Source organism: Phaseolus vulgaris, chromosome 7 (assembly GCF_051622355.1).
Source record: "Phaseolus vulgaris cultivar YP4 chromosome 7, ASM5162235v1, whole genome shotgun sequence".
In the NCBI taxonomy this organism is placed as follows: domain Eukaryota; kingdom Viridiplantae; phylum Streptophyta; class Magnoliopsida; order Fabales; family Fabaceae; genus Phaseolus; species Phaseolus vulgaris.
In genome coordinates this window covers 54,987,255-55,012,667 of record NC_143504.1, presented here as the reverse complement: position 1 = coordinate 55,012,667, position 25,413 = coordinate 54,987,255, and the positions used below count along the sequence as shown (strand labels likewise).

Sequence of the window (25,413 nt, the reverse complement as noted above, 5' to 3'; positions counted from 1 at the left end):
TCTCTTTTTTATTTTGATATTTTGTTCCAATATGGAAGGATTTCATGTCCCTTGTTGGTTGGTTTTTGAAACAAGCAAATTTGTTATTTTTCAGTCGAAAATCTTGGTTAAGGCACCATAGTAACCTTGTGAACGGTCAACGAACCTGCCACGCCAGCGAGATTCCTTTCACATTCACGGTCCGCATTCCCAAAATAACCTCCAAGACCTAATAAAAGGATCAGACCAATCACACCAAAGACCATTGATCTTTTCATTACCAGTGCATCGCATCGCTCTCACTCAACCGAGCTTCCATTCCAGCGTTTCTCGTTTTACTTCAATGGCCAAGACCTTCAAATACATCATCGTCGGTGGAGGAGTTGCCGCTGTTAGTTCCTCACTTTCTCTTTTCATATTCGTTTTTTTTTTCTCACTGTTACCTTGTGTTTCCACTCTATCGGTTTTTACTTTCTTCGATTCGCTTTGAGATGCACTGATATCGAAATTCTACTGTAATTTGCGTTTATCTCCGTGTTCTTCTTGATCCGATTGAGTTTAGTAATGGAATCGAATAATTGAGTTTTAGAATCCGTTAACAGAATGCGAATAGGTCGATTCGCATTTCCGGTGGCTTGCGTTAGCTATTGAATGCTGTGAGCTTGGATTGCGCTATTCCAGAATACGAAAACATTTATCATTGTGAAGACGCTTTGATTTTCTCTTGTTTTGATTTGTGGATATTGTTGCTAATTAGTTTTCGAAATCGCAGGGTTATGCGGCGAGGGAGTTTGTCAAACAGGGAGTTAATCCAGGGGAGTTGGCTATCATATCCAAGGAAGCGGTATATAGTTTATTCATAGATTATTAATCTGTATTTTCTGCCTTCTATTTTCGCAAATCTCAGTAGTTCATTTCGCCGTAAGTTGATGCTTCTATCCTGCACTGTTTGATTTTCCTTTCACTTGGACATATTTTCTATTTGTCTTGTTTTAGGAAGGTTATCAACCTGAAATTATCATTACATATATGAATTTTACAATTTCATAGAAAATGACCGTATGTCTCATGAACAAGTTCAAAATCGTAACTGATTATGTGAAGTCTCTGTTTTAGAAGATTGAAAATAGAGCAATGAAATAGCCAAACAGTGAATGAGTAATGCCTATGCGATGTCTTCAGAAGAATTAAAATGAAACATTTGAAAAATTTGTATTTTTTTAAAAATTTTGTTTAGTTATTCAAGCTTATCAAACTTCTCAATTTCTTTGATAAGAAATGGTAAAAATAAAATAAGAAAGGAAAAATATTGAACTATGCAATTCATATCAATGATACGAAATCGCTCTGATTCATCCATGCATATTCTTCAAATGATATGAATCCTTGGGAAGTCAAATCATATCGAACTGTGTGATTCGAATAGTAAATCGTGTGATTCTAATAATAATTAGCAAGTACAATCTTGAATTGTACATCTTATAATTAATATAGTTGAATATTCGAATAGGAATGGTTCTATTTTCAGTTTAACGTGTCAGTTTTATTGAGATGTGTTATTGCCATTTCCTTGAATGCTTATATCTGGTTGTAAGTTTCCAATGGCTAAAATGGTAAAGCAAACTTCATGCATAATCTCTGTAGTATCTCCACTGATGATACATTATTCTTGTCAATTTTTGTATCATATTTTTATCCATTGAACCTGTTGCAATTATTTTTTGCTTCATATTCCGTTATGTATAATGTATATGTTTGCACAGGTAGCACCTTATGAACGTCCTGCTCTGAGCAAGGCTTACCTTTTTCCAGAGTGTAAGTTTGTAATGCTATTAATTCGTACATCTCTTTTTTTTCTCAATCCATTTATGGGTTTTATATTGGTAGCTAAAATGTTGTATTAGTGTTCTGTTAATTTTATCTCTTAAAACATATTGTTGGGTTGAATTTAATCGAGGCTATGTCTATTGTTTATCCTGGACTTTTCATCTCTGTTGAATTCTCCATTGAAATTTAAATATCAGTTGGCCTTGCTAGTCTCACTGAGTATTACCTTGGTGTCACAATTTAATTTTGCAGCCCCTGCTAGACTTCCTGGGTTCCATGTATGTGTTGGAAGTGGAGGAGAAAGGTTGCTTCCTGAGTGGTACACAGAGAAAGGTGACTTTGGCTTTTACCCACATTGTTTTAGTTCAGCCTTGTTACTCGATGGTGTTAGGAATCAATCGTTGACTATATATTAAGTGAAGCGGAAGTAAATGGAAGAATGGATCTTAACAGTTTTCTAATACAAAGTTACAAATTGTTCTGATGATTGCAGGGATAGAGTTAATTCTTAGCACTGAAATAGTAAAGGCAGACCTTGCTGCAAAATCGCTGATCAGTGCCGCAGGAGAAACATTCAGTTATCAGACTTTGGTTATTGCAACTGGCTCAACAGTAAGGATGCTAGTAGATAGTAGAGATGTTGCATTGTCCCGGTTCGTCTCGTACTAATGCTAATACTATCATATGCCAGGTTATAAGACTGACAGATTTTGGTGTGGAAGGAGCTGATGCGAAAAACATATTTTATTTGAGAGAGGTTGACGATGCTGACAAATTGTACGAGGCAATCAAGGCAAAGAAGAATGGCAAAGCTGTGGTTGTTGGAGGAGGATACATTGGTCTGGAGCTTAGTGCAGTGTTGAAACTAAACAATATTGATGTTACCATGGTCTACCCGGAGCCTTGGTGTAGTAAGTGGATGTTTCTTTTTACACCACCCACTCTCGTGTTACCTGCATGGGGAGTATTCACACACACACATATATGAACTAACACTGTTATTTGATGTTGCAGTGCCACGACTTTTTACTGCCGACATTGCTGCATTCTATGAGGGGTATTACGCAAATAAGGGCGTCAATATTATTAAAGGAACTGTTGCTGTTGGATTCACTTCTAATTCCGATGGAGAGGTATGGTTGTTTGTAATCTCGAACCCTGTCATGGGATAGCATTATAAAGTTCGTAATCAAACTTAGAATAACTCATCAACCATTCAGGTAAATGAAGTCAAACTAAAGGATGGCCGAGTCCTGGAAGCTGATATTGTTGTTGTTGGCGTTGGAGGAAGGCCACAAACAGCCTTATTCAAAGGGCAGGTTGAAGAGGATAAGGGTGGAATCAAGGTGAGTGGTAGCATATCCAGAGACTTGTTGGCAGTGTCTAAAATGTTATCCTAAGTGAATAGTGATTCTTGTTATCAATATCAATGACAGCATTTGTTTTGGTTACAGACTGATTCCTTCTTCAAAACTAATCTTTCCGATGTATACGCTGTTGGTGATGTTGCTACTTTCCCTTTGAAATTATACGGTGAATTGAGAAGAGTTGAACATGTTGATCATTCTCGCAAATCAGCTGAACAGGCTGTGAAGGTAAGAAGCTTCTCTAAATCACTGGCCCATGCCCTCTCGATCCTGATATCCTGTATTGAAAGCATTAAATGGTTCCTTTAACCTATTTGATGTATATATGCTTGCTGTTCTGTTTCTCACGCTATGATAACGTGTTTTATGTAGGCCATCAAGGCAGCTGAGGATGGAAAAACAGTTGAGGAGTATGATTACCTTCCATATTTCTATTCCCGTGCATTTGATCTGTCATGGCAATTCTATGGCGACAATGTTGGTGACACAGTGCTATTTGGAGACAACGAACCAGCGTCACCAAAGCCTAAGTTTGGGACATACTGGATTAAAGATGGGAAAGTTGTGGGGGTGTTTCTGGAGAATGGAACTCCTGAAGAAAACAGTGCTATTGCTAAAGTTGCTAGGGTCCAGCCTCCGGTTGCGGATGTAGACCAGCTTGCCAAGGAAGGCCTTTCCTTTGCTAGTAAAATATAATGGTTATGTTAGGAAGGAAATGATGCTTGCTGATTTGCACAGGTTGTATTTGAACTAGCTTCAGTTTACTATGGATTATGTATTTCGGGAACTTTATTGTGTGTTTTTTTTAAATGTGATTGCAAGGGATATGTTTTACCGTATCTATTTCTTTTATCTTGCAACTTTCTGGTTCTGCGTACGCTTTCCACACTTGATAAGCAGCAGCTATCAGTTATCTCACTTTCCTTCATTCTAACGGGAGGATGTCATATTCCTACGCAATAAGAATCTTTTGGGTGACAAAATTCTCCATCTTCTAGTACTCGTCACCAATCATCGTTGTTTACAACCACTCGCCATCTTTTAAGTGTCTTTTGATTAAGTAGGGCGCAAACATGTTGGTACAATTGTTTATTTTCTTGTTTGCCTAGCAATTTGTAATTAAGTATCGAATGCCAGTATTAGCGCTCCATTCAAGCTATAAAATTAGTGTTTTTTTGTTCACTTTTTAAAAAATAAGATATTTTGTTCAAAATTAAATAAAAATAAGTACTACAAATAAAGCGATAAAAATAAGGAGATGAATAAGAAATCGAAATTGAAGTTAAAAAAACTTTTTAAATAATTAAAAAATGAAGAATGTGATAAATAACAGTATAAAAATATTAAAGTTTAGTTTCAGAAAATTACCCACTTATGAAAATTACCTGAAAATAAAACAATCATTGATAAATCTCAATAATATAGTAAACTCATTAAATTATTTAAATTTTAACTTTTATACAAATAAATATAAATTAATTTACTGTAATTTCATTCCTTTACAAATAAATTTCACTCTCAATGTATTGTATTGAGAGTAGAAAAAATATATAATTAAAATAAACCTTTTCTAAATTTAAAATCAAGTATTTAGAGAGTTTAAATATCTTTTCAACCAAGGCTTATTAAGAGTAAAATTAGTCACATATTCTCAAGTATTTAGAGAGTTTAAATATATTTTCATCCAAGCCTCAAGAGTAAAATTAGTCACTCATATTCTCATTATAAAACAATTCCTAATGGTTGAAAGTTGTAAGAGTTCTAGATCTATTTTGCCTAGCCAAAAGTTATATAACTTTTCCTGGTTTTTATTTAGAAGAATACCAACAGCTCCAAATAAAATATATTTATCATCTTTGCAACTTTTTGCTTAAACGATCAACATGTTATAAATTTCATAGTATGAAATCAGCATTAACAAAATAAAGAGAATTTTCAAAATGACAAGTTTTTTTATAAACTTCTTTTGACAACCTGTTTATCACTTTAAAAACTTGCATATGTAATAACTATTTGAGACCCAACTTGTTAAAAAACTGAAAAAAAAATAATACATAATTTAATCTTCCCTTATATTTGACATATTTTTCATATGAATACAACTTATATACCATGTATACATACATCATAAACCTTAAATTCTAAATTCTAAATCCTAAACTATTTATCCTAAACTATTTACTTAAATAATGCAACATGATATATCAAGATTGAAGAGGTACAATATTAGAATTAAAACAAAAGAATCAATATGAAATTTTTTCTACAACAATCATATTTTAAACTGTTATAAATGGAAGAACAAGATGAAGGTAGAGAAGATAATGCAAATATTATTTAACTTCATGAACAAGCTTGTTAAAAGCTACTTAGTATGTATAAGAAAAAGAAAGGTGAGGACACAAAAGATAAAAGTCTATATAAAAGAATGAAGTGTTAGATGACTAAATCCAGCTTAGATGATGTTACTTGAAGTGTTCAACATTATATAAAGTCCAGGTGATGCTACACATAGTCTAACCAAGAATCGAAGCGACTAGACACACTATAAACATAATGATTGCGTGCGTAACTTAAGACTAACACTTTAAAAACCTAAGCGAAGACTAGATGTCATGCTAAGATAAGATGAAATTTAGAAGATGTCAACATTAGAAATATATGCAATATACATGTGGATATCACAAGACACAATTTTAAATTAATTAATCATGTTGTTATAAACAATGACTTACACATCCTCAAGATTATTCGTCAAACAGTAGACCAAATTTCTGACTTTGTATGCTCACTTTGATAATGCCAATACTATAAAGGAATTTATAGAAAAAAAATATTATCTTGCGTATAACATAGTATTACAAAACAAGTTGTCAGTCAAGCTGCAATCAAACTGACACAATGAGAAATATTAGCAATGAAGATCCAATGGTGGTATTCAAGAACACTATATATAGAAGTTTCTCCTTTCAAAAATGACAAAAAGGATTTTAGATGATTCTACATGAGTTTATTGTTGTGTGCACAACAATTTTATAAGAATTTTACGTATTAAATCATAAAATCGTATGCTATAAAACTTAAAGAGAGTCAAATTTATTAGTAAAACCTTTATTAAGTGAAGTCATTCTTTAATATAATGAGATTATATCCTCTTTAACGAGTTTTGTTGTAATCACTTTCAAACAACTTTTGTTGCAAGGCTAGGGGTGACATTGAGTACTTGGTAAAGTTAGAAATGACTTAATGTTAAAAAATACTTGTGTTTTATCTCAAAAGAAGATGGAGATGAAAAGATAACCAAAAATGAATTTGTCTACTTGAATGAGCCAGAAATGACAATGTATAATACTTGTAATCAAGTGTAATTTGTGTAACATTTTACTATTTGTAAAAGGGATAGGACATAGCTTAGGTTGGGAGAATTAGTATAAAAATTGGAAGTGTTACATTTTACGTCTATTGCTCATGCACCAACTCTTGGTTGTTTTAACATCTAACAAAAATATTTGTGAATTGTTTTAAAATTATTAGACAACCCTCATTGAACTTCTAATTAACGACTTATTTTTAAAAAAAATACAAAAAGCATTTGATAAACTTTGTTCAACCTTATATATAGAGTTAATATGGTATTTCATTATAAACATTTTTGTAAAAGATTCCCAATACCATTTTTTTCCTTTTGAATGAGATAGTGAAGAAGGATATAGAGTTTTAACATACCAAAAAACAAGAAAATGTTTTTCAAAGACTTAATAAACGTTTGATCAATGCACTCATCCTAGCATTACCCAATACCAAATCATTTGAGATAGAATATGTTGCTTCTAATTGTGAGCATTGAGTTGTCTTACTTCAAGAAGCACACCATGTAACCTACTTTAGTAAAAACTCAAAAGTAGTCAAATCAAGTACTTTACTTGTGATAATGAATTTGATGCTCTTATTAGAGCAATGCGAATTTGACCATGCTACATTTTGCCTAAAAAATTCATTATTCATAGTTATCATAGGTATGCTTGAAAGGTTAACGCAAGCTTAATAAGATAGATGTAAAGTGGGTATAGTTGATTGGACAATTCTTTTAGATGATTAAACATAAGCAAAATGTGATTATAGATGCTCTTTTAAGAAGATATACATTGCTTTATACTCTTAAAACAATTTATTAGATTTACTCATACAAAGAAAGTGTATCAAAATGAGGATAACTTCTCCAAGGTTTTCCATGAGCGCTCCAAAAGGTCATGCAAAGATTTGTGTACCCAAAGGATCTTTAAGGGATTTACTCATACAAGAGCAAGTGGATAATGAGACATTTAAGAACTTTGAAAACCTTATATTGCATAATTATTTCTTTTGACCAAAAGTGAGGAAACATGTAATTTTTTTTTGTGAAAAGTGCATTATCGGTAAAAACGCCACATCTAAGGTTTAACCCATGAATTTTATACTCCTCTTTGTATCACTAATTATCCGTGGATGGATGTATCAATTAATTTTGTATTTGGGCTTAGAAGAACAAGAAAGGAACATGATCATTTTTTCCTTCAACTACTTTAATACATGATTCATGGAAACTTAAGAATGAACATTTCAAGCGTGTTATTAAATATTCAGTTCGTCACAACAACTTTAGAGTTGTCGATGATTGATATTATAACTGTAAGTTTATGTCTGAGTTGCAAGATGAAATTTATAACTGATTTATATATTACGATTTAATGATGTCTCTAATTGATATGAGATTTTGAACATATTCATTCAACTAATACGTTTTGACCTTCTAAATTTTCCAAACTTTAACTTTACGTGATAGTTTTGAAAAGGTTCAATTTGTAAAAAAATTGCACACTAGGGTCAAAAAACAAATTGAGAAGAATGTTTTCAACAAGACAAGTCTATAAATAAAAGAATGTATTCTATATCTCTGATTTCATATTATCTTACATTGCTTGAATTCATGCATCAAAACTTATAATTGATTCACTTCATGTTCAAACAAATATGAGATTATATTCCATGACTATCTTAATACGATGTTAAAGAGATTACTGAGGTAGGTAGAACAACGAACTCGGCATACTGCGTTTGGAAAAACAATATCAACATTTATTAGCTAGTGTGGTTCAAGAGAAATGGCTTCCAAAATATTAGAAACATGTTAACATCCATCTACCCTTAGTGCAACCTAACATTTAATAATTAACATTTTTTGCAAGTAGCTAGTGAACCTAACTTCTCCAACCGGTAAAATCACCTCATCCACTTAATTTCAACTGTACTAAAATAAAAACGTTCTATGTTCATTTCAACCTGAGAGAATTTGGGATTGACTTCATTTTTCACCAATAAGCATTTGGCAAGAAATTTAAATAATCAGAATCCTAACAGTAATATCACTTCTAACTTATGATGATAGCCATAGTAAAAACAAAAGAAGAAAAATAGATGAACTTTTCCTTTGATGCCAAAATAAAATTCCATAACATCAATAAACTAAAATATCAAATAAAATTCATCCAACTTGGTTGGTCACTGAGATAAAACACACTAAATACTCTCTAGAACAAAAATTTGACAAACGCAGAATCTCTAGTGTCAATTGAAAATATGTTCTGGACAAAGCTGAATAGACTACACCAATTAATCAAAGAGACTGAAACCCATATCCTGCAAGACAAAATAAAAGTGAAGGATAAACAATTAGAGAAATCAGATTACCAAAAACGTAAAAGCTTGAAATTTGCAAGTTGTACTAGATATTATACAGAGCTAATTAACCATATAAAAAAATAATATATAAAGTTTAGGGTTTATGAACTTCAAAGTTCATAGTGGCAATATGGAAGTTCTCTGACACTATTATGTTTTGAGAGAAAACATAAATACAACTTATGTGATTTTTAGCAATGCTTCCCAATTCACCTAATAAAGGTTTGTTCTATAAACTAAAGAGACCAAAACTCCAATTCTGATTAAAGAATAAAACTAAAAGTACCATAAAAAACATGTATCTAAGTTGCCTTTTGCTATTCTATAATCTACAAGGAACCAAATTAAGAACCTTTAGAGGATTGCTACAGCAGAAATGCTACTCAAAATAGACTCACATGCCAACCATAATTTAGAAACCATTTACAGTGAGTGCATCACAACTACAATACATAAAGACAAATGAAGCAGCTAGGGTATAAAACTTACATCATCGGATTCCTCTTTCTCCTCGACTTTCTCCTCTTTCTTTGCCTCAGCGGCAGGAGCGGCAGCAGCGCCACCTCCCCCAGACGCAGCAGCAACAGCAACACCACCACCACCACCTGAGGGCACTGAGGCAAGCTTTTCCCTACCAGCAGCAATAACCACAACAATATCCTTCCCCTTAACTTCAGACAAAAAGAGTTCTATCCTATCATCATCTGCTTCTGCACCAACTGCAAGTAAAAAACAAAAAGAAAAATTGATCAATCCTCAGCTACAAGAACCTCTCCACAATAACCACGTAACCAAACAAAAAATCACAAGCCCTTTCACCTATTTTTTGTACTGTAAAGAAATTCAGATGGGACAACGAATCTCAACTCAATAATCATGTACAAACACAACTCAATAAAGGAAACTCCCTGACCAATTTCTGTACTAATGATACAAAAAAAATACGGAGCAACAAATCTAAACCTAAACTAAACTAAGAACATAATAATATTGTCATTCATAACTAAACCTAATTAGTTTACACATGTTTAATTTGACAGGTTGAAAAATAGAAATAAATAAATGATTGAAGAGAATAATGCAGCGCACCGGAGCCGAGAATATCCTTGATGACAGCGGCGGACGGGCTCTGGTTGCCTCCGAGGACGGCAAGTAAATACGCAGCAACCACCTTCATCTTCCTGGGAATTTATACAGTATCAGTAACACTAGCAATAACTGTAACCATACAGAAAGAGAAAAGGAGAAAACCTGAGAGAGATTTGGAGCAAGTGAAGATGCAGAGAGTAAACGGCGAATTCTAAGGGTTATGATATGTTATGGCGCTGTATTTGAAGCAGTGAGTGTCATACTTCTAGGGTTTGGTTTTGCAGAAACAAAACCAAAGCTTCCTGGGCTTTGTGGCCATTTCTTTTTGCATCCCCACAGTTTTTATGTTCACTCCTATATGGTAATTAAAAGATCAAATTGCCCTCCTTATAATCGCTACCTGGGAAAGCTTTTAGATTATGCATTTCAAAAGTAAAAAAAAAAACTTTTAGGTTGTATAATCAAAAATCAAGTTTTTTTTTTAAGAATCTACAATTCAAAAATCATTTTTTCTTCAACCACAAAGATAAAATAAGAATTTTCATATTTATGGGAATAAAAAATTTATAGCGTGCAAAAAAATATAGACCTATATTAGGCCCATTAATCAGCAAGTACGGCCTTTATGTGTGACTTTGGGTATTTACTATTTATATCGTCCTGATTTTCTGTTTACACTTCCCCTTCCTTTATTTTAACTGTTAATGTCAAAACTACCCTTTTATTTAAAAGAATGTATACACACTACTCTGTACCCTTTACTTTATTTGTATCCTTAATCATTTCCACCTTTTTTGTTTCTTTTTCTATTAAAGGTATGGGAAATTTATTTTAAATTATTATTATTGCAATTTATTAAATTTAGTTATTCATATAAAATATTTTCATTAAATTTGTGATATTGTACAGAAATTTGAAATATATGTCATTTTTTTTATATTCCAGAAATTATCATTTGGATAAGTTCTAAATATTAACTCTCAAAATAGTTTTAATAAGTAATTTCCACATAGTTCTAGAAAATGCTTCCTTATTTGTGTTGAAAAGTTGTTTTTGGAATTTTCCTAAAAATAATTTTCAAAGTTGTCCCACGAATTACTTTTTGAAAATTTTCAGAAAATACTTTTTAAAATTATATATAAGAAAAATACCTTTCTGACCCTTCAAATTTTATTATTTGTTTCATTTAAATTGATTTTATGTATAGATAAACATGAAAGAGCATGCTAGTAAGGTGGTAAATAATTCAAAAGATGAGGCAACAAAAAAATTGTTGATTACAGTGGTACACTACGAATTAAAAAAGATAAGTAACTTAAAAATTACTTTCTGTTATATTATTATTGTATGACTACATTTATATTGTTACTTTTTGTTCTTCTAATGATGTTACAATGAATTGGGTTACATATGTGGCAAAGATAATGAGTTTGTCCTTATTATTTTTAAGTGTGTGAAAATAATACATGAAATGAAAATAGAAAGTCATTTATAGGATAATTTCAAAAAATATTTTATGATTTTTTTTCCAAAAAAAATACTTTATTAGATTTTATTTTCATAAAAAATACTTTCAGAGATGATCATTTATATATATTCTCTAAATTTATACCAAAAGTTTTTTTTCCAAAACTCCCTCCGAAGATACTTTTCGAAGTAGTGAAAATATTACTTTTGTGATATGAATATGATAATAAAAATCTCAATTTTCATTTATATTTTCAAGTCTTTTATCTCTAAGATGTCATGTTGAATTAGGGTATAGATGTTGCATAATAGAATGACTTTATTCTTACTATTTTATGTCTATAAAATATACAAAATAGAGAAGGCACTTAGAAAATCTCATAAAGTAATTATGTGACAATTCAAAACATTTTCTGTAAAACAATTATAGAAAGTATTTTTAGAATTGTCTCAAAAGTTCCGTACAAAAAAAATTATTTGTAAAGTACTTTTTGAAATGGTAAAAACACTAACATATATTTCAAATTTCTATGCACAAAATTTAGAATTTCGTATAAATATTTTATAAGAATAGCTAAAATTAATAAAATTGTAATAAAATAAAATTAATGTAAAATATGCGTACCATTAGTAAAAAAAGTTGCAGAAAATGGGTGGAAAGGGTTAATAGTAGGGGTGGCAAAGCGGGCCAGCCCGTCCCGCATTGGCCCGCCCCGCAAAGTTATTGCGGGTTAGAATTCTTGACCCGCCCCGCATAAGAGCTGGCCTGCGAGTTTGCGGGCCAGCCCGCGTTCTTTTTAAAAGTAAAATAAAATTAAATATATATTTTTTTTTTACATTTTGTTCTTAAAAAATTGTCAAATTAAATCTATATATTTGTTACTATCAAACCTAAATGTTTTTTCTTCCTTTTCAAACATAGTGAAACATCAAAACATTAAGATAAATATCAAATATCATTATTCTCCCACTTCCAAAACATTAAAAATACCTAATTCCAAAACATTAAACATAAACATAAACATTAATTCAAAAATATTAAATATAAACATTATTAACGCGATTGTATTGGGTTTCTTTCTTTGAATTTTTGTGAAAACCTAATTACGTTGCCCAACTGCTATTAAGTGCCAATTTTTTTTTCTTGCAGGTTAGCGGGTCAGTCCGCCCCGCTGCTGGCCCGCGTGGACTGTGGGCTAATGTGGGTTAGCGGGTTGAAAATGTTAGTCTACCCCGTATCAAAACATTAAGATAAATATCAAATATCATTATTCTCCCACTTCCAAAACATTAAAAATACCTAATTCCAAAACATTAAACATAAACATAAACATTAATTCAAAAATATTAAATATAAACATTATTAACGCGATTGTATTGGGTTTCTTTCTTTGAATTTTTGTGAAAACCTAATTACGTTGCCCAACTGCTATTAAGTGCCAATTTTTTTTTCTTGCGGGTTAGCGGGTTAGTCCGCCCCGCTGCTGGCCCGCGTGGACTGTGGGCTAATGTGGGTTAGCGGGTTGAAAATGTTAGTCTACCCCGTATCAAAACATTAAGATAAATATCAAATATCATTATTCTCCCACTTCCAAAACATTAAAAATACCTAATTCCAAAACATTAAACATAAACATAAACATTAATTCAAAAATATTAAATATAAACATTATTAACGCGATTGTATTGGGTTTCTTTCTTTGAATTTTTGTGAAAACCTAATTACGTTGCCCAACTGCTATTAAGTGCCAATTTTTTTTTCTTACGGGTTAGCGGGTCAGTCCGCCCCGCTGCTGGCCCGCGTGGACTGTGGGCTAATGTGGGTTAGCGGGTTGAAAATGTTAGTCTACCCCGTGTTTTTTACCAACGGGCCGCGGATCGGCCCGCACGATCCGCCCCGCTTTGCCATCCCTAGTTAATAGGCAACTAAAGTGTAAACGAATAGGGTTTATATATTCTTTTAGATAAAAGGGTCTTCTCGGTAACAATAATACAAATGAAGGAAGGTGGCAGATAAGAATGTATGAGAGTGTAAACAGTAAAATCTGTGAATCTAATGGGCCATTTTTTAAAATCTTATGAAATAAAGTTTTTGAAACAAGTTTTTGAAATAAAGTAGTATACTTGGTTTTTTTTAGAAAAAAATTTAAAAACAAATTTTTGAACAAAACAAATTATTTTAATCTTTTTGTTGTTAGTATGAAGGTGCAATTAATAATCATGGAAGTGCAAAAAACAAAAGGCACTCATATTACGAGCAATTGAAAGCAATGAAACCGTCGTAAGACCATTACTATTTGCACTCCAAAATATTATAACCTCTCCCTAATTTAAAACTTAATTAAGCTTATATTTTATTTACAATTTATTTATATCATTAAGATAATATAAAAAATTTGTATTGTAATTATTAAGTATAATATTATATAGTTTATTTATAAATATAAGAAAAAAATTAAAATTATAAATATAACAACGATCATATATTTTTTACACAATATCTCTCTATTAAATACTTTTTTATTATAAAGTTTAACAAATTTTTTTATAACAAAAATGTTTTGTAATCACTTTGTAAATGTTTAATAAATTTCTAATGATAAAAAACATAAAACTTAATCCAAACTGAATTTTATATTAAATTTAAATAAAATTGAATTTAAGTTTTATGTATAATTCACATAACTTTTAATAAAAAAAACAAACTAAAACGAGAACCTCTCATTATAGCAACTCTTACAGATATAGATAAATAGATTAATTGGTGACTTTAAGACAAAGTAAATAACTCATTGACAGCTACATAAACATTAATTTTTTTTCTTTTGTTCTTCACTTTCATTAAATCAAAGTGATTCACTCTTTCCTCTAATCGTGTCATCTAATTATTATTATCATTTTCTTATGTCCCTATCAATGAATAATTAAAAGGTACTGGGGTGTTTAATTTTTGTGAAGAGATGAAATAGCATTGAACTTGAAAGCAACACTCTAAGAATAAAGAATTGGAATTCAAGAGGAGACAAGATCATTGAAATAGGTTTCACATGTGAAGGGTGTTATTTGACTTACGAGGAACCAAGAAGGTGCAAAACTAATTCAGGTAGTAAAACAAAGACAAATATAAACCTAAAAACAGCATACTTTTGACTATAAAGTAAATCCTATGCGTGATACCACATGAAACATGCATGTGTGTGAAAAGGGAGTGGCATACTGTTACTCTATATTTTTATATAATTAATATAATATAATAAACTATGTTTCTAGACATTTCCTTCTCTAAAAGTTTTACTATAATCTAAAAATCAGATAAATTATAATATTATCTATCTTAATTATTATAAATTTCACATTAACTAAATATAAAGAGATTTTATAATATATAAATGAATATAAACATATTGTAATATATAAATAAATATAAATTTTAATTTATAAATTAAATTAAATTAAACTTAAAGTTTATATATTTTATTATTAATTTTAATTTATTAACATGTATTTTAAAGTAATATTCAAACTGATTAAATTAGTGTTTGATCATAAATCTTGAATTATATATATATATATATATTAATGTAATTTAAACAATAAATTATATTAAATTTGTTGTATCTTGTTTTAATATGTTATTTAGAATAGAAATAAACAATTATATTTAATTACTTTTTAAGATTTTTGTAGTGAAGCTATACCTTATATTATGTTAAGTTTTATATGAATAAGGACGATGATAATTTAATATGCATGATTCAATTGTTGGGAAAACTTAATTTTGATGAAAAGTTATTAAAATATAATTTTATTATGTTTGACATTTGATCACACACATGCCGACACGCGTGTGTGGTTTGAGAAGGAAAGTATGTTTTCAAGATAAAAAGAAGGGAGAGCTTTTAGATAAAAGATAACATTTTCATCAAAAGTAAACTATAAAAGACAAGTTTAATAAAATCATTCTATATAATTGTGTTATATACTAAAAAAAAGCTACCACTAACAATTATTATGTTAAAATATCTTCACCTATACTCTTAACAGATTATTGCTTAAATTATTTTGCTAAAACATTTCTACACAATACTTAAAATTACTTTTACAATTATTTCTTAATAATCAAAATAATTTTGTCTAAATTCGTAAAAACAACAATAAATATTATAATGTAATATAATCAATTTTAAATTTTAAAAAATGCGATATTTTTTTCATTCAATAGAAGTTTATATATATAAGTATTTTTTATTTATATACTATCAAAGTAATTTTTACATTTTCGTATTTATAAACAATTATAAAACGATAGATTAATCAACTTCATTACATATATTTTATTCAATATAAGTTTGTTTTTTTTTCATTCTCAACACCTAGATCTCAGTATATTTTTAGAAGTGTGGGTGAAGTAATTAATTAGTTGCATAAATAAGAGTAAATATGCTATATATGTTTTCTTAGCTACAAAATATTAAATTTATTTATGGTCTCTCACTATATATAAATTAGAATAATTACCACGAACAAAAATATTTTTCGTTATTACTTTTAAATGAAAGTATTTACAAAAAATATATTAGCACCTCATTCTTTTCAATTTACAATTTTCAATATTTTTACTTATAACTTCAATTTTAATATATTTTTAAAAAAGACTAATGACATTTTAATTTTATAAATTTAAAACTTGTTTTACATATTAATAAAAGCTATTTCTTATAAATTAACTTATACATTTCACATATTTATTTATATATGTGGTTAAATGGTTAAATTATTATTTTTAGATGAAACAACTAAATAATGTAATATTGAATTTAGAAGAAAAAGAGTGGTGATTGAGACAAATACCAAACTAGTGTAAAACAGATACATATTATATAATATGCATGGTCACATAGTTAGAGCTGCATTTACTAAATACATATTCCTTTGTCTATAATTTTGTACTTTCCATCTTCCAAATGTCTTACCTATTAATTGTCCACTGTTTAAAACCTATCTTCTCATTATTATCATTTTCTTTCAAATTAATTTTGATCATCCAGGTTTTTAAAAACACAGATTTGATGGGTTTTAATAAAGTTTGACTTACTTTTCATATCTTTCAATTTAAATTAAAATTTATAATATTTTTAAATTCATATTTTAGTTATTATTAAATAGTACTATCCAATGCATACCAAATAAATATTTACTAGATATAATTAAAATTAATAATAAACATAGTCATTTTAATGTATAAATTATATTTTTTATTTATGATAAATAATTCATACTGTGATACGGGATTATGTAAATAAATTCAATTTACAAATAAAAATGAAAAGGATAAGGTAAAATAAATAAATAAAATAACAAATATTTCAAAGTTACAGAAAAAGTTACTCAATATTGTGATGTTTCTCTTATCAATAATTTAAAAAAAAACACATCAAAATTCAATTTAAAAATAAAGCTGAAAATAATATATTATAAAAAGCAAGAGATTAGAAAAAGAAAAAATAGAGTACGCACTGGTTTTACAACCCAAAAATATTTTTGTTAAAGAAAAAATCTCAAGAGCATTTTCAGAAGAATTCCTAAAAACAAATAATTTGACTTTATATAGAAAAAAAATATACAAAATAAAAGTTTAGCTAGTGATAATCTATTATTCTTTTCTTATCTTACATTTACATTATTATATTATATTTGAAAAATATATTAATTATAATATATAAATTTAATTCCATACTTCTTTAATTAATATTATAATTAGAGTAATAATATGTGAAAACTACATGTATTATATATGTAATTTTTTTATAATATTATTCTAATTTTTAATCATTTTTAATTCTGGGAAAAAAAAAATAAAGATATGTGCTTGGAATATTTGAAAGTTATATATAAATAAATATGGATATTACTTTATAATTATAAATATTTCATTTTATTTTATTTTACATAAATATGTATCTTAAAAAATAAGATCTGATTTCTCTATGCGGAACTTACGAGACTATTAAATAAAATTAGTAATATTAACCTTTCATTAGTTAATATTATGCATGTATATAAATTGAATCATGCATATATTATGCATATCTATTTTAGTGTTACAATATGTATTATGATTTTAACCGGTTAACACTGAGAGAAATATTTTTTTTTTGTCGGATGTTTCTCTTTTACACCTTGAACGACTTTCTTTTCTTCTTTTCTTGTCTCCTCTCCTTTATAAACTTATGGTCTGAATGATACCTGCAAAAGACACTTTGACATTCAAGTGAGATCTTGATATTCGATGTTCGGTGTAGTTAATGCGTGATGATGACATACATTTTTTTCTCAAAACTTGTAATTATTTATATGATTATTATGGACCCCTTCTTATTGGACCGATTTAGTGTTTAGGTTATGATTAAGAGCATATTACCTAATGTGGCTTGTTAATCATATGTTAGACTTAATGAATTTGATCGTGTTGGTCGACTCGAACCGGACGTTGAGACTTCATCCTTCGTCCAGTACCGACCGATTCATATTACAATATCAACACTTTTCTCAAACAAACAATCAAGATTATTACTTAATCCAAAACTTATTGTCATCTTTTTTTTTTCTTTCAAAAAAAAGGGCATCAATTTGACTAATAAAAAATAGGAAATCAATTTACCTTAGAAAACCTTAAATGGGAGGACTTATAGAGTTACCTCTATTTTTATTTTTACAAATAAGTAGTTAAATGACAAGCCTTCTCAATATTAAAAACATATTTTTTTAAAGATTAAAAAATTATATTGTTATTATAACCTCACTTTATAAATTGGTTTTAGAAAATTGAGTTAAATCTAAAGTTTATTTTTTATTATAGTATCAGAGTGTAACCTAGTGAAAGTTTGTTGAGCTTATAAGATCATTTACTATTGAACCATCTATAATATATAATCTCACATACGAGTTGACAACCGTATGAGGAATGTGTGTTGAAGATTCTACATCAACAAAGATAAAAATGTTTCATATTATACAAGTAAATGCAAATCTCATATTATAAGTCGATTTTGTAAGATTTAATTAAATTTTTAATAATTTTCATAATAATTTTCATTTATTGTAAAGTTTAGGAACTTTAATTATTTTGCAAATAATCCTACACCAGTATCAATGCATATGTTTACATCAACATAATTTACATTAATGATATCTTATGTGAATCATTTAATATATGATAAACCAAATGGACAATTGAATATTTAGATTTATGAGTAAGGTGGACATTAAAATCGGGGGACAGTGTCACAGTGGTTACATTTGACTAATACGAAAGTGGAACATTTTGTGTTCATATATGAACCTTCTCAGCACATATATTAGTCTAATTAAAATCAAATGTAAATTATGTGATATAGTTATTGGCATAAAAAAGTTGGTCCATGCATGCATGCAGGTACCTAATATTAGTTATTGTTTGGGTGATACGTCCTTTCTCTGTAGAAATAGGAAACATGTTATCAGTTCAATCTCTAATAATATTAATGACAGTTTGATCGACTGTACCTTCTGAAACAAATATTAAATTTTATTCTATAAAATTCAAATGAATTGCATACCAATAATGTTTTTATTAAAACATTTATAAAACGACTTACTTAATTAAAATTGTTTCCTTTGATGACGTATAATTTATACACTTATTACGTCTAGTAGATAAATAGATTCGTTGTATATCTATTCAGTGAAATTTATTTACAATATCTCAATATAATAAATTTTTTAAAAATGGATTATTAGCTAAAAGCATGTACTTGTGCTAAAGCGGATCGGCTCGCTCCGCATAGACCCATCCCACATACAAAATACGGGTTGGATTTCGTGACCCGCCTCACATGCGGGTTGGTCTGTGCACTACAAGAAAATGATGGATTTGCGTGGACCAAAAACGGACGCTTATGCCACATGCGGCGGCTTTTGCGTGGGCCTATCCGACGCATAATTACAAAAATTTATATTATATTTTTTTATTGATGTTGGAAATCCAGTGATCCAGGGAAGCATTAACCACTCGACCAGACAAATTCTTTGATCATATTATCATTTTTATTATAGTTATTATTAATATAATTTATACATATTAATATAATTATTATTATTAATAATAAAATAAATTATACTCATATTATTAAATTATTATTAAATTATTATTAACATTATTATTAATATTATTATTAACATTATAATTAATATTATAATTAATATTATAATTAACATTATAATTAACATTATTATTAATATTATAATTAATATTATTATACATATTATACATATTATTAATATTATTAGTATTAATATTTAATAAATTTAATATTATTATCATCAATTTAATAAATTTAATTTAACTAATTTATATCATAATTTCAAAAATAAAATAGTTATGACAATATATAAATAAAATAAGTTTAAAATAAATAATATTTAAAATAAACAAATATTTTATATAACATTTAAATAATTTAAATATATATTTTATTTTACTCAATTAATTTTAAATCAAACGCTTATTTAATTTAATAAATCTAATTTAATTAATTTATATTCAAAATTGATAAATTAAATAATTTATTATAACATTAAAGAAATAATTCTAAAATAAATATAATAAAGAATTCAAAATTAAAATATTTATTATACATTAAAAATATTTAAATTTTAAAATTCTAAACATGCGTGGGTTCTGTGGACAACGCAAAACGGACGCATATGCGTGGATCGTGACCGACGCAAAACCGACGCCTATGCGTGGGCCGCAATTTTTTTTTTTTAAAAATTAAATTAATATATGCGTCTGTTTTGCGTCCAATGTAAATCTTGCGTGGACTTTTACTCATTTTGGCCGACGAAAGTAGCGTCCGCAAATGACCCACGCAAAAATTTGGAAGCTAAATCAAGTTTTTCTTGTAGTGGCGGGTTTGCAGGCCTGCAGCAGCGGGTAGTAGCACGCGACAGTTGCAAGCGAAGTCACGCGGGCTCACAAACAAAGTAAGCGGCGACACTGCAAAGAAGAATACGTCGTGTTGTGTGTGTTTTTTTGAACAGCGTAACTGCGTTGTGTTTTGAGTGAAAACTTAATTTTATTTCACTCAAAGTTGTCACTCCTCCACTGACTGAACCATTGTTGTCAAGTCAATTAATTTTTTCTATTTTTTGGCGGGCTAACGGGCCAACCCGTCCCACCCCGCTGCTAATCCGCACAGACCATGAATTATGCGGGACAGACTAATGCGGGTCAGCGGATTAAAAACGTCAACCCGCCCCACGTTTTTTACTGCATACATACGCATGTCAGCCCGCACGGTCTGCCTCACTTTACCACTCCTACGTACTTTGTTGGTCTTAATTTATTTAAGTATTTTAATTAAATTTAATTGTATAGCATTTTAGCTTTATAAAATTCATTTTATATATTTTGACAAAATTAGTGTTATTTATATAGTTTTAATTATCATTACACAGTTTATACAATGTCATTGTTTAGTGTGATATTGTCCGTTTGACTATAATAGCAGAGATTTTGTCCACAGGAAAATGATGAGTATTACATATTTGGCACCAAGTTTGTGTAAAACACGATCCCATACATGCTTAGTTACGTGACACGTATATATTGGAGGATTTATGCACAGTTTTCTCAAAGTCTTTTCAGATCTGTCTTCTGATTTTTGAAAGAGAAGTGTTACTCGCTAGATATCATCTCATATTTGTGGTATAATTCACATTTGGCATCTAATCATCAAATCAAATTAAAGGTTAATAATATTATCCAATTAGACATCTAGGCTAGGTTCATTTAGATAAATAATCAATTGAAATATTGTAAGTAGGTAAATTTTTCAACTATATACTGTTTATATTTATCATTTATTATTACTTTATTTGCATTTTTTAACGTATCTTTCATATAAAAGTTTTGTGATGCTTATCCTAAACTTTTTGTGAGATTATATAATATCAACCACTAACAGAAACAGCAAATAACCACAATAATAATTAAGATCTAGAATACTCGTGACATGATATTATTGATATTCAACTCTACAAAGAAATAACTGAAATGAAAAGATAAAAATGTTGAAAAAATTGTTGTTCTTAATATAATTATCTCATAACAAATATATATAAAATTTGAGTAATACGTTTTTAAGTAAAAAAATTACATTATAATTATTAATTATAGTTTATTTATTTATTTAAGTGTATGATTCAATAATTAATATTAAAGTCAAGGTCACAAAGAGAAGATGAAAAAAAAGAGACGAAAAGAAATATTTATTACTTATTTATTTTGTTCTAAGTCAAAAGTGTAAACCTTTTGATTTTTTATACTGTTTATTTATTTTATTCATGATAAAAAATATATTTTAAAGCACTTTTAAAAATATATTTTTATTTAAAAACATAAAATAAATATACAATCCATAAATATAAACTAACTTAAAATTGATGTATATGTATTATAAACACTCCTACAGCAAAATAACAATTCATAATTGTTTAAGGTACATCATCAAAAATAACCATATCACTAAACACAATATAAGATTTTCATCTCATATTAAATTACATATACTTTTTAAAAAATAGATATTTTATTAAAAAGTAAGATTTAATAAAAAAAATTGTTATAATATTTTTTTTTCCCAATTTCGTCTTATCTTCGTGATAACAATATGTTACTACAATGACACGTGACATCATTGTTGATGCCGTGTTAATTTTTTTACTAAGTCAACTTCAATTGTTTACTTTATTTATGTTACACTCAATGTAACATACATTGACTCATTTAAAGAAAATGAAATGAAATTTAAAATATTCAAAATAGTAAAACAAAATTAAAATAATAATAATAATAATAACAATATAAAAAGCTATTAAACCTAAAAATAAATACTATATTATATACCTTAATTTACGTTTTTTTATCAGCATATACTTGACGTGATAAATGAATATTAGCAAAGCCATTGTATAAAGTGAGGTGGAAAAAAATTAAGAAAGAAAAACATATAATAATTGAATTAAAGTGGTTCAAATGTGGTGGGCGGAAGAAAGTGAACAAAACGTTAGTTATTTTCAGGACCACTCACTCACCACTGTCACTTCAGTCTGTGTAACTCCAATTTCGTTTGCTTCTATTTTCTTCTCCATTTTTTCTATAAACCACTCATTTTTTCCATTAAAAGTAATTTTATTCAAATAAGATATAATTGATAAATTTGTTCTCCAAATATTTAATATAATATTATTAACACTCAAACTAGAGGTAAAAACAATTTTATATCAGTTCTTCCGAATGTTTAAGTCTTTCTAACTCTAGACAAATTTACATAAATAGATATAATTATAATATCAGAAACTAAAACTAAATATTTGTAATATCACAGTTAAGATATAAAGTACGAAAATCGCTTAATTATAGTAAGCAGTGATAAAAAATAAATTTTAAATCTAAAAATTAATAATAGAGCCGTTTTATTAACCTATTTTAATATATAATTTTTCTGTCAATAATGTAAGATTATATCATCATGTAACTATATTCTAAACCGTGCAGCGATATTAATTTTCGCTATTGTAGTAATGACCCACATTATAATAATATGTTAATTTAATGTATAATTTGTTTGTTTTAATGTTGCTTAACTGTACTTAGGATTCTGATACCTATACTTAAAAAATATTTAGAAAAAGACTGATATACTTGTGGATAACATATAATAATATAAGGTCTAATAAATTCTAATACCGTACATAATTAATGTTTGATATATCATTATTATGACATATACTATTATTTTATATTCCTACATATTTTGCAAAACTAATTAGCTAATGAGAAAGGTAAAATATGTTTTCAATACAATAACTATTGGAAAGAAAGTAAATAAAATGAAGCACGATTAGTTTAGTTTTAGTTTTTTTTAATTATGCTATTGAAAAAAATGTAAGTATAATAAGAAAAAAAAAGCAAGCATGATTAGTTTAATTTTAGTTTCTATTTTAATTATGTTAAAGGTTCAGTTAAATGGGCGTGTAGGACTCCTGTATCAACACATAAGTGGCTATATTGTATTACAATTAACTACAATAAATATTATTTATTTAGTTTGTAAAAATTAAATATTGTTTTGATGAGTTTTAGTATTGATTGAAATGTTGACTTTTGAGGCACGAGTAGAAGAAAATCAGAAGAGATTAGATACGTTTATGGGACGAGGTGCTTTTGTGGAGTGGAATAGATGGTTTAATAACTTTTATGGTTTAATTTTGTGATTTAATTAGGATTTTTAAAAAGCCTTCTAATTAGGATTTTAAATTGAGGATTTTTAGTAACTATTAATAATTAAATATTAGTTTGTTGGTTTTAAATTGAGAGTTTTTTATTGTTACAAGGAAATTTTTAGTAGCTAATCACATTGAAATACAAAGATACAAATAACAACTAATAGGAATGAATGAAAATAATAGAGATTGTAAAAGGTTTTGGGTATTAGTGGAGTGAGATTAGGTTCCTGAAAATGAAATAATGTTAACTTAAAAAATAAATAAATTTTTTCTATCGGTTAAGAATACAATTAATAAAGAGGAATATTTCATGGATATCTCATTTTTTTTTATAAAAAATAGTATTATCAAACTTTCAACATGCATTAAGCTTAAAACGATACTATATTCAAAATAGGATTGACAATACTAAAATTCAAAGGAGAACTTATTAATCCAAACTCTTTACAAGTGACGTTCTCTTGTATTTACATTTCCAAAATTCAATCATAGATTATAGCTATGATTGAATGATTTGGAATTGAATGATTATGCACTTTATAAAAAGATTGATGTTTTTTTACATTACACCATCTTTATTCCTATTCTTTCAACTTCCCTGCAAACTTTGTGCAATAATCCTAAATCGACATATATCACAATTAACCTAATAGTATTTCACTTTAACACATAAAAAATAAAATATCCACGTCATAGTTAATAACATGTGCATATTGCTACAATAGGTTTCATACACATTTAACATTTAAGGAGACCCTCCTAAAAGAAGTAATGGAATTCAACTTATTTTACTATTTTATTTTCATCTTATTATACTAAAAAGGAATTTTTTTTTTTTTATATTTGTTGCAATGAAAACTTATTTTACTCTCTCTTATAATGTAACATGAAATTTTAAGAAGATAATCATTCCATTAGTGTAAAAATAGTCATCAACAATGCCTTGGATTATGGTTACTTTAACAAAAATATGGCGATGGTTTAAAATCAAATTAAACTTTACAATGATGATTGTTAGAGAAATGTTGTTGTTTGTACCTTTCAACAACGATTATATAAAGTATTGTCGTTGTATTTGTTTACAATGAAAGTTATTTATATAATTTCTGTTATATGTCTTAAATTTAAACGTCATACACCATCCTTTTTATTTATCCATTGGGTAGCAATGCAAAAATATCTCTTCTATCTTCTTTCTTGCATTGTGTTTCACTTTTTTCCACTTGCCTCTATTGCCTTTGTCACAACGTTGCATTCATTGTTGCCATCAACTTTCTCCCTTGTGTTTTCTCGCAAAGAGTCATCTGCCTCCTCCCTTTTCAGGTTAGTAATCAAAATGTTTAATAAGTTCTTTGATTCCTTTATTATGATGATTTCTTTTTTTTATCTCCCATTTGAAATGTTATAGTTTTGGACCCATTTCTTTGAGAAAACAACGTAATCTCTTGCGTCAAATTCTTTACAACATTACTATAATAATAGGTGATATTTATTGTTCACGTCGCATATCCACTCAATCAGCAAGTCAACTTTATTTGATGATGTGTCATTTGTTGTTCATTTTGACATAATAAAATTTTTGTCTTGTTTTTTTTTTTTAAAAAAAAGTAACCAAATTGAAAATGTTTAATATAAT

The 25,413-nt window shown here is 28.2% G+C and overlaps 2 protein-coding genes across 2 annotated transcripts; one reads left to right on the top strand and one right to left on the bottom strand.

The window, feature by feature from the left end:
• Positions 1–243: 243 nt before the first annotated feature.
• MDAR1 (monodehydroascorbate reductase 1) lies at positions 244–4,012 on the top strand. Its single transcript, XM_068637646.2, has 10 exons — positions 244–370; positions 752–823; positions 1,743–1,794; positions 2,059–2,139; positions 2,300–2,418; positions 2,498–2,717; positions 2,821–2,939; positions 3,027–3,152; positions 3,261–3,401; positions 3,546–4,012. The coding sequence occupies exons 1-10, from the start codon at positions 323–325 to the stop codon at positions 3,867–3,869; spliced, it is 1,302 nt and encodes a 433-aa protein (XP_068493747.1). The 5' UTR covers positions 244–322; the 3' UTR covers positions 3,870–4,012.
• A 4,605-nt stretch (positions 4,013–8,617) lies between these two features.
• LOC137830360 (large ribosomal subunit protein P2y) lies at positions 8,618–10,340 on the bottom strand. The gene is made up of 4 exons (XM_068637649.2): positions 10,143–10,340; positions 9,981–10,072; positions 9,381–9,610; positions 8,618–8,849 (listed from the first exon to the last, which is right to left on the bottom strand). Exons 2-4 carry the CDS (start codon positions 10,066–10,068, stop codon positions 8,823–8,825), a joined length of 345 nt encoding a protein of 114 aa, XP_068493750.2. The 5' UTR covers positions 10,069–10,072; positions 10,143–10,340; the 3' UTR covers positions 8,618–8,822.
• Positions 10,341–25,413: the final 15,073 nt, after the last annotated feature.

Excerpts from the sequence above, each read along its gene's own strand:
- MDAR1 (XM_068637646.2), top strand. The coding sequence starts at position 323 with ATGGCCAAGACCTTCAAATACATCATCGTCGGTGGAGGAGTTGCCGCT. Across the intron at positions 824-1,742 it reads CTATCATATCCAAGGAAGCG|GTAGCACCTTATGAACGTCC; the intron begins GTATATAGTTTA and ends ATGTTTGCACAG. Across the intron at positions 1,795-2,058 it reads GGCTTACCTTTTTCCAGAGT|CCCCTGCTAGACTTCCTGGG; the intron begins GTAAGTTTGTAA and ends TTAATTTTGCAG.
- LOC137830360 (XM_068637649.2), bottom strand. The coding sequence starts at position 10,068 with ATGAAGGTGGTTGCTGCGTATTTACTTGCCGTCCTCGGAGGCAACCAG. Across the intron at positions 9,611-9,980 it reads CAAGGATATTCTCGGCTCCG|TTGGTGCAGAAGCAGATGAT; the intron begins GTGCGCTGCATT and ends TTTTACTTGCAG. Across the intron at positions 8,850-9,380 it reads AGAAAGAGGAATCCGATGAT|GATATGGGTTTCAGTCTCTT; the intron begins GTAAGTTTTATA and ends TTTGTCTTGCAG.